Source organism: Alosa alosa, chromosome 1 (assembly GCF_017589495.1).
Source record: "Alosa alosa isolate M-15738 ecotype Scorff River chromosome 1, AALO_Geno_1.1, whole genome shotgun sequence".
Taxonomy (NCBI): domain Eukaryota; kingdom Metazoa; phylum Chordata; class Actinopteri; order Clupeiformes; family Clupeidae; genus Alosa; species Alosa alosa.
In genome coordinates this window covers 3792989-3802415 of record NC_063189.1, presented here as the reverse complement: position 1 = coordinate 3802415, position 9427 = coordinate 3792989, and the positions used below count along the sequence as shown (strand labels likewise).

Sequence of the window (9427 nt, the reverse complement as noted above, 5' to 3'; positions counted from 1 at the left end):
ACACCATTTTAATGCAGTTTGGGAGGGACAGAACAAGCAGCGCCCCTCATTTGTGTGGCTCATGTGACATGCTACATTATCTACCTGCTATCACTTCACTATTTGACACTACCCTACATGGAGACATATCTCATGTTATAAATGAAGAAATCATTTCAGAAATTATGTTTTGTGCATATGGTTAGCAGGCTACAATAAATTGCCTAACAGACAACAGCCTAATTTCGAGGTATCACTGGACTATTAATATAATACCTATGTATAAAAGTAAAGGACAAAGAATAATGACAGAACTGTAAGCTCAAATTCAAACGTTTTTCAAAAGTTTTTAAGTCTACCCAAACATATGCAACGGGAATAAATTGTGTTGCATAGCCAGCTTAATGTCAGTTTAAAGATTGATTAGCAGTTTCTATGCTGTTTTCAACAATAGTTACAGGAAGCCACGTTGTTGTTTAAACTAGTGTTGTAGCCCACGTTACCTTTCACTTGCTGCAGGGACGCACACATTGCATGAGCGCTCATACGCGTTCTTTGAGTTCTACATGCTGGAAATCCTAGTTCTCAGATGTAGAACTCAAATGTGTCTTGACGCCGCTGTTTGTAAAGTCAAAATAAGATCTTCTAAATGGAACGCGATCGTATTTAAGACATTGGGATCTCCAGTAGATGTAGAACGACACACATTGAGAGTGAAATGCCGCCGACGTTTGTAAGATCAATAAGATCAAATAAGATGTTCTAAATGGAACGCGATGTAAGCTGTTCACATCTTTTCCAAGCGTCTTGGAGACGTATATGTGCTGGATTGGCTGGGCTATGTCTATATAGTTGATGACACCAAATTAATAAGAAGGCTATTTCTGATTGGGGAAACTTAGCCTATCTTCCTTTCAGTCCGCTGTTCCATACCATTCAATCTTGCTGCAAATTATCAGACGTGAAGCACCAGGCATAACTTAATTTCGCGGCTACATGGACCAGTAAGCTACTTGTTGAGGAGGCCCATAGTTTGAGAAAAGCTGCAGATCATAGACAGAGAATAATGCTCTGAGAACAGTAGCCAAGGGCCTTGGTACGCGCACCCCCGCTTTCACTTTGACTCGTGCATTTCTACATTGTGACAAAAACTGTCAGACAGACAGTGAATTTTGGTTTACTAAATTAGCATAATGTGGTAACAATTATCATTTCAATTCTACCTCAAATCTGATCACTGCAGACTTTATAATGCAGACTCAAGCAGCCTTGAAAGACGCACACTTTGAATTTGATCAGAGCGGCTCGGGTTATTCACTGACGCTAACTTGATGTGATTGGCTGGATGACCGTTCAATCAAATCAACAGACCTATTTGTGTCTCTCTGTGTGTGCGTTATCAGAGCCCACCCTTATTGGACATACTGTTCCAACTCTTTATGTGAGCGTTTATTTCCATATTTTACTTTCGTTTTAATCTGACAAAAAGTGTGGGGTATAGAATCGTGTTCCAGGAAAAGTGTGTACGTTATAACACCCACATCCCCCACGCTTGCTACGCCCCTGGATTGCTGAATGTGACAAAAAATGTTATGGGCTTGAAATCGTGCAAAATCCCTGATTACTTTGCCTAAGCTTTTGTGAACAATTATTTACGGGAACGCAATTTACGTGTTACAGGTTTCTGTTCCTGTGAGAGGTGATTGCAAGTTCAGAGGAAACAAACTAGTATTTGTCCTCTCTCACAGAATGCAGTCATTAATATTGCATATTAGACAATCATCCTTCCTTTAGACAGATTATTATTCCGTCAGATTGTATCAAGTGAATTTCCCCTTAGGGATCAATAAAGTATCTATCTATCTAGGAGTTATTTGAAAAGAAAGTTTGAAAAAAGAAGGAACTTGATCTTACAACTTGTTGAAGTTATCTGCAAATATATTATAAATATATCCCAATCCGTGAATTTGTGAAACATACACAGCACACAGTGAGGTGAAGCACACACTAGCAGTGAGCTGCCTGCTACAGCGGCGCTCGGGGAGCAGTGAGGGGTTAGGTGCCTTGCTCAAGGGCACTTCAGCCGTGGATGTGGGCATGGGAGAGCAACGCGACTTGATTTATTGTGTGGTACAATCCAGCTGTGATTTATTTTGGTCGCTGCAGAAACCACGCTCCGCCTAAACTTACCACATTTCAGATAAAAAACAAAGCCTCCCCCAAAGGCTAGAGTGTTTCTCTTCCTACTTCTGCCAAGTAGACCCGTGACCCCTAAATGATCTGATAGAAAACCGAACATCTTTGTGACTTGTGTTGCTGTTCAGTTTCACATGAGCGCAGGTGTAATAATATTTTGCTCCAGTGGTAACGTACATTCTCAGAAGGGTTTATGCAAACTTCCTGTGTCAGTGTTTTTTGTGTGACTATGTGCACTTTCTGGCCACAGAGATTTGATTGTGTTCAACAGCAGAGTTGTATCCTAACACAGCTGTGTCTCACCTGGAATTGCACTTGACATTGCAGTTACTGAATATGTTTATGAGACAAGGACAAAGATAGTACCAGAAAAGAACCAGACAGAGTTAACTATGGAATGGAATGCAGAAAATCAGAACACATCTGATAATGACATCTTCCTTTTACTTACACTGTAAAGAACATCATTACAAACATTTTATACAAATATGAGATGAATAAGATACCATTTATCAATATTATGCTAACATATTATGTTAAAAGTCTTTTAAATATGGTCCAATTTATCAAATACATTTTGAGGCACTTTGAGGCCTTTGACAGTTATTACGCCCATCCTTACTCTCACAATCAAACAATGTGTGCCTTGAAGTCATATATCACTGCACCCTGCATCTTCCTGACTGCTTATTCCTGACCAATAGGGATAGATACCCATAACCTCATCTGTTAAAGGACACTTCTACAAGCCAGCTTCATGAACAGAAGAACAGATGTGCCTCTTCTCAGCGTGGCTTGCTGACACACTGGAGGTTTGGAAGCAGAAGCACAGACACTGTATTCACCTGTGAAGGTCTGGCCTTACTTGGTGCACTGTTACACCTACCATCTTATTCTCCAGGCATGCAGAGCAGGAGGGAGAGAGAGAGCGTGCACATTGCTAGAGAAGACTTAATAACAGAGATAGCCAGCATCATAACCTGTGCTTATGGCAAATCCAGGTATCACCATAGTGTCCTGAGTGGCTGCCACATGCATGAGAGCATTCGTATGCAAATGATTCCGTACAGGTGTTAAAATGCCGTTAATGCCTGGTATTGCTGGCCCGTGCCTCTGAAGCGGCACTCAAGCCCCTCTGGGGGACATTGCTTCCCCAGCTCCGGACGCTTGACAGGCCTCTCCGCACCTCCTTCCTGACGTTATCACTGGACAGGACGTACAGGATCGGGTTCATGGCGCTGTTGATGGTGGACAAGCCCAGGAAGATACTGTAGGGAGTGTAGATGCCCTGGTCGAACCGGCACTCGTCATGGTCATCTGTCATTGTGTGGAAGCTGATGGCCCGGGTCAGAAGGATGGCGTGGTAGGGTGCGAAACACACCAGGAAGAATATCACTACGCCCAGCGCAAGCCGGCGCACCTTTTCCTTGTTCTGCTTCTCAATACTTTCGCTGGCCTGGATTCTGGACAGGATAATGCGGTTTGTGAGGATCAGGATCGTTAGAGGCATGAGGAATCCGATGAGGAAGCGGGCGTAGTTGAAGCCGGTCACCATCGCTGTGGCCTGCCCTGGCTCAAAGCAGCGTTGCTGTGTCTCACTGTCCGCGTTTCCCTCGTCCATGATAAACACAGGCAGGTGACCCAACGCTACAACGATGGCTATTGCCATGGTGATTATCCAGGCATGTTTTAACTTTCGGATCGGTCGAGACTTCAGTGGGTACACAACAGCCACGCACCGATCCACGGACACACAACACAGCAGGAAGATGCTGATGTACATGTTGTTGAAGAAGATATATCCTGTCCATTTGCAGGCCGTCGAGCCCCAGGACCAGATGTGACCTCTGGAGATGTACACCGCCCAAAGAGGAAGGGTACACAGGTACATGAGGTCACAGACGGACAGGATGAACAGGTAGACACCCAGGACGTTTTTACGGCGCACCTGAATCCAGGTCAACCAGACCGTGACGAAGTTGGCCGGAACACCGACCACCAGCACCACGCTATAGAGGGTCAGGAGGGGCACACGATCCTGATCATACGGCAGGCTGCAGTTCCCCGTCTGGCTCACGTTTGTGCGCATGTTCTATACCTGCGTCACAAAGAGGCACAGATGTGTTCACTGGAAAGAGCAGAGAAGAGACTGATTAGAAATGAAGTACGACAGTGTTTGGATAGAATATGTAGAATGAGGATGAGTTAAGTGGAAAATGGAAAGACAGTTAAATGCGGTGGCCTGAAAAAGACACAACACTTCCAAATTAAGACAACGCTAACAAATGTGACATCATTAGCAAACGCAAGAAGCACTTGCATCACATGGACAACACATGACACAAATAGCCAATACAGCACATGTGATCATTTTATTTGACAAAATGTAAAATTCTTACAATGCATGCAAACACAATGCAATGCCCCAACACAACAGAAGCATGCACTGCATTCAGTAATGCCAGCGTTTTGCAAGAGTGGTCTGCATTTGGTAGTGTTATCTAATTTAGTTCCAGATAGGTGATAGGTGCAACTTGCAAAAAGTAGGCTAGGCTAAGCTTTCGGCATATGGGGTGTGATCACACGTGGAACTTGTTCATCTTCAAGCCCAAGTTCTGCTATTTATTTGTAGTTTGTTTACTCAGAGGCTTTTTTTCAATGCTTATCTGCCAGGCAATTCATTCTTAGTCCAGTCTGTTTTCAGTAATAGGCCTACTAAATAAATGTATCTCTGCATGCAACCTCTCACTAAAACATGATGTAGCCTAAACTGCATAAATCCTACAGCCTACAGCTCGTCAAGACAAAGATAATGTAGGCTATTGAGTCCATATAGACTAATGACTGGTTTTCCAGAAAAACAAACATAAAACTGTTTTTTCGGACTCACCTAAAATAGCAGGCCAATCGTCCATAAAATCATAACAGTTTAACCAATTCCACAGGATTTCCCTCAAGAGTTGGACTTGAGAGAGAGAGGCAGAGAGAGAGAGAGTGGGGACTTGAGAGAGAGGCAGAGAGAGAGAGAGAGTGGGGCCTTGAGAGAGAGGCAGAGAGAGAGAGAGTGGGGACTTGAGAGACTGATAGAAGAAGCGACACGACCTCCTTCTTACGGCTCGAGCCGTCACATCATATTAAGGTCGGTGGCTGTTTTAAACGTTGCCCGAGAGGCTTGTCATGGTGTGCATGGTCAAGTTCAAAGCGTCGGCGCCCAAATTCACAGTAGAGCCTACTAATGAAGGCGGTTACAACGCAAGGCTAAGTGGAAGGGTCACTAAAATCACATAGCCTATACTGGGACAATACCAACAGAGCAATAAAATAACCATGTCGTGCGAAAAGACAGCAACTTTGAGTAAGAACGCAACTGCTTGAATTCTGTAAATGTTGGAGACCTACAATAGCGTAAAACGACAAGCCAACATAGGCCTACATATTTAAATTGGCTAGGCCTATTCATATATTTTTTATTTATGAAAATAAAACAGGGTAGCCTACTACCACGAGAATAGTGCTATCATAATAGCTTACATTTTGCAGAACGCGCGGCCCAAAATAGTTGACAGGATTTCATAGGCTAATTGGGCAGGTCTACATCACAAATTACAGCATTATAATAGGAACAGCCAGTCTGTCCTTCAATATTGGACGACAGACAGTCTTTGATCATTTAACTTTCGTCAGAACATGTGACATTACTCCAGTCTGTAAAGTCAATCACGACTTTAAACTATTAGCATTTCAAGACATTATCCTATTGGTCCGTTTTTTTCCTTTTCAGTTTGCATAGTTTAGAAAGTAGTTGCTTAGAAAGAAATATTTTCTTACCGCTAAGAAGAAGGCGCGCAACCTCCGCTTGGATGCCTTGGCATGTTCACTGCTCAGCAGTAAGCTATAGCTTGCACACAGTGTGGTGAGAGGATGCCTGTCTCATCACTATTCTTGCTGTGCCTGTGACACACTGTGGTTGAAGCCGTCCAAATCGACACCCAATTGCAGGAAGTAGCTCAGACAGGTGATACCATATAGCCTACCTACAATTATGGCATGACAAGGGGAACATCCTAGTCTAACATAAACAACTCTACGACGCACGTGTCTGTTTGGAATGTGAAATTTCTGATACTTGGAATACTGAATAATTGGTATTAATAGTAGACTTAGCCTGACAGACTGTCGTTTTGGAGTCATTGGTTGAAATAGAGAAGTGGATTATAACCCTTATAGTTAACACAAGAAAAGGAAGTTAACAGTATGAAACATCTGGGAGGTAACAGTGGAACAATTGAACCATGCCCTTTCCTGCAGACTTCCCTCCTACTAAAGACAAGGCCACGGCAAATCCCAAAATACTGGTAAATATGTGTAATATCTGGATGAGAGGTAACGAGGTGTGTGTGTGTGTGTGTTGTGTGTGTGCAGCTCTCTTCAGGCCGCATGCACTTCTGCATCTCTGTATTTGTTTACAGTTTTGGGTAGCCTATGTGTGTGTGTGTGTGTGTGTGTGTGTATGCCAGATGTGGACGAAGTACACTATTCCTTTACCCAAGTGAAAGTATATACACCATATCAAATATTACTCCAATACAAGTGAAAATTGCAGATTTTTACTTAAGTTGAAGTACAGAAGTACTTGTTTTTAAAAATACTTAAGTATTCAGAAGTACAAGTATTTTTCCTTTTTAATGTATTGAAATGTAATGTTTATTAGGTCATTAATAGGGTATACGTCCTTTGGTCGGTCATAGGACTTGAAGAGACCTTTAGTTCCTTACATTCAACAAAAAACATTTCACCTATTCTCCTAACTTTGCAACTGTTCAAATGGATGCAAAAATATAATTTAAATCATTATTCATTCTCTGTTTGCAAATCTAAAATTTTTCACTGCCGAATACAAAACCAGATATATTAATTATAAGTACATTGTTTATCTTTTTATAATGTAGGCTAAACATCTAGCTATGGGGTGAATGTCAGGTGATTGTCTAATTTCATTCCAATTTTGCAATGATCAGAGGATAGCCTGGTTAACACAAGACTACTTTTCAAATCTCAATTGCTAACAGGTTCGTCTGGGTTCTCACAGGCTACATGGAGGATGTTTTGATCTCACCACCGTTTGATGTTTTGTTTTGCTACAGCCAATTCAGCCAAGTTCAAATTGAACTATTGAAAAAATGAACTTCAAGATGGTCTATCGCATTATTACATTCAAAGAATCAAATGTGGTTAAAGGTAACGAGTACTTCATGCTCATATTTCAAATGTACTGGAGTCAAAAGCATGGTATTTGTCTTTCAAATGTAGTGAAGTAAAAGTCACAAGTTTCCAAAAATATGAATACTTAAGTTAGCCTGGGTTTTCCCATGCTGCCTTACGCACGATTTTTTCACGCTGCTAGGCAGCCTGGATTCCATGGACTTCGTTTTCACCTCAACGAAGAAACCAATCACAGAACGGAGGGGGGCAGCAAGACGATGACGACACACCGAAGCGGTTATGAGCTACGTTCAAACGCATTTGATAGACATTCGTAGCGCCCAATAAACGGCTCTGGGCATTCTTAAACCACGTTTCAAATACAAAAAAATGTACATGTAGTTCCCAGACCTCATCTCAATGAGGCCAGGCTATACTCAAGTACAGTACCTACTCAAAAGTCATACTTAAGCACAGTAATCAAGGAAATGTACTTAGTTACTGTCCACCTCTGTCATGCGCGCGTGTGCAGCTCTTTTATAATACGTCAAAAAAAAAGCGCAAGACGAGTCAGGCCACATGCAATGCATCATCTCTTTATTTGTTTACAGTTTGGAATCTGCATGGACGGCCATGAAGGGGTCCTCGGCCGTGTTGCTGATTTGGAAGTGGGCGAGTCCGTCCCCTCCCACCTGCACCTGCTTCCCAGTGCACCTGCTTCCGCTCTTGTCCCCAGAGATCACGTCACAGTAGGTGCCCGCAGGTAGGCCCGTATTCAGGGTCACATCCAGGCTCCTGGAACACACATACGTGTACGTTAGCAGAGCACCGTAGTGCTGCAGAAGATAAACGCAGACGCAGAAAGGAAATCGCCTTCACCAAGAAGGAGGACCGACATACTCGACTACGAGGGTCCGCCGATGATGATGGTTAGTTGTGAAAACTATCAAATCATCAAACTGTGCAGGGCTCAATATTAATGGTTGCCAATTTTCTACCAAATTGTTACAGGTGGCAACCGAAACCTCATGCTTGGTTGTCAAGCTGGCAACCACTTTTAACCACTTTTAAAAGTTAACGTTGAGCCCTGATACTATGTGTTTATCATGGTATTTATTAATTCTTCAGCAGGATACTTAATACAATGATATAAAGGAGTAACAATCTCCAATGTTATTAGAGTATTATAACACTTCACATTCAGATTTAGGGCCCTATTATGACAGTCTAAAGCACATGGTCACTGGCGAATAGTTTAAACAAATTTCGGGGTTAGTCCAGTCCATATTGGGTGTGGTTTAGTTATGAAACGTTATGAAACGTCCGGTCCACGGCTCAAGAAGGTGGGCCTTATGTGTCTTAATCAGTCATGGCTGTGTTTTGGTCGTAACATCATTTAAACCAATGAGAATGACATCTGTCATTGCATTTAACAGCACAGAACGCAACCTCAAACTGTCCATCGGTATTTTGACAGTCAGTGGCGCATTTGAAGGAATCTGCTTGCACGCAAGATCGTATGGAACAGTTATTCCACTAAACCTAGCATAGTATAGCCTTCACGCATTTGCACTCGTGTATTATTTGAACTCATTGGCAAAGTGAAACTAACTTCACCGAGGTATCAGTCAACGACAAAACAGGTCTACACAGTTAGTTACTTTCACTATTGACTGACAATCGGTTACCATCGAAAACAAATCAGGCTGGAAAAAGCAACTCTTGTTCGACTCATTTGAGATGTATTTCATAATATCTTTATTCTAATTATGTTTCCCATTGTAATCGTGTAATTTGTAATGTATTGCATGGATGTGCGCTGGTGAACATTCATGAATGATAGAAGGATGGTGCGTTGTGCACCCACCCATATCACTGTTGATAATGCGCTCTTAAAATACAGAACAACTCGCCATGGACTTCTGATCAGGTTTCTCTTGGTTAGTGGCGTAATGCGGTTTAGGTAGTGTGCGATAGTAATTTTTAGACAACGCGCCAGACCACTCCCTAGGTTGTTCATTGCCACACCTCCTGGCGCATTGTTTAAAAA

The 9427-nt window shown here is 42.4% G+C and overlaps 2 protein-coding genes across 2 annotated transcripts in view; both read right to left on the bottom strand.

Annotated features, from left to right (window-relative positions):
• Positions 1-2732: 2732 nt before the first annotated feature.
• On the bottom strand, positions 2733-6167 carry LOC125304446 (probable G-protein coupled receptor 132). The gene is made up of 2 exons (XM_048258737.1): positions 6004-6167; positions 2733-4303 (listed from the first exon to the last, which is right to left on the bottom strand). Exon 2 carries the CDS (start codon positions 4262-4264, stop codon positions 3260-3262), a length of 1005 nt encoding a protein of 334 aa, XP_048114694.1. The 5' UTR covers positions 4265-4303; positions 6004-6167; the 3' UTR covers positions 2733-3259.
• A 1785-nt stretch (positions 6168-7952) lies between these two features.
• The window catches only part of LOC125297625 (alpha-amylase-like), a 9918-nt gene continuing 8443 nt past the window's right edge, over positions 7953-9427 (bottom strand). Inside the window, exon 10 of the mRNA XM_048248085.1 lies at positions 7953-8172. Within this exon, the coding sequence (XP_048104042.1) occupies positions 7983-8172 (190 nt within the window). The 3' untranslated portion in view covers positions 7953-7982. The remainder of the gene's footprint in view (positions 8173-9427) is intronic.

What these genes read in the sequence shown, in the direction of transcription:
- LOC125304446 (XM_048258737.1), bottom strand. Translation starts at nt 4,264, where the DNA reads ATGCGCACAAACGTGAGCCAGACGGGGAACTGCAGCCTGCCGTATGAT.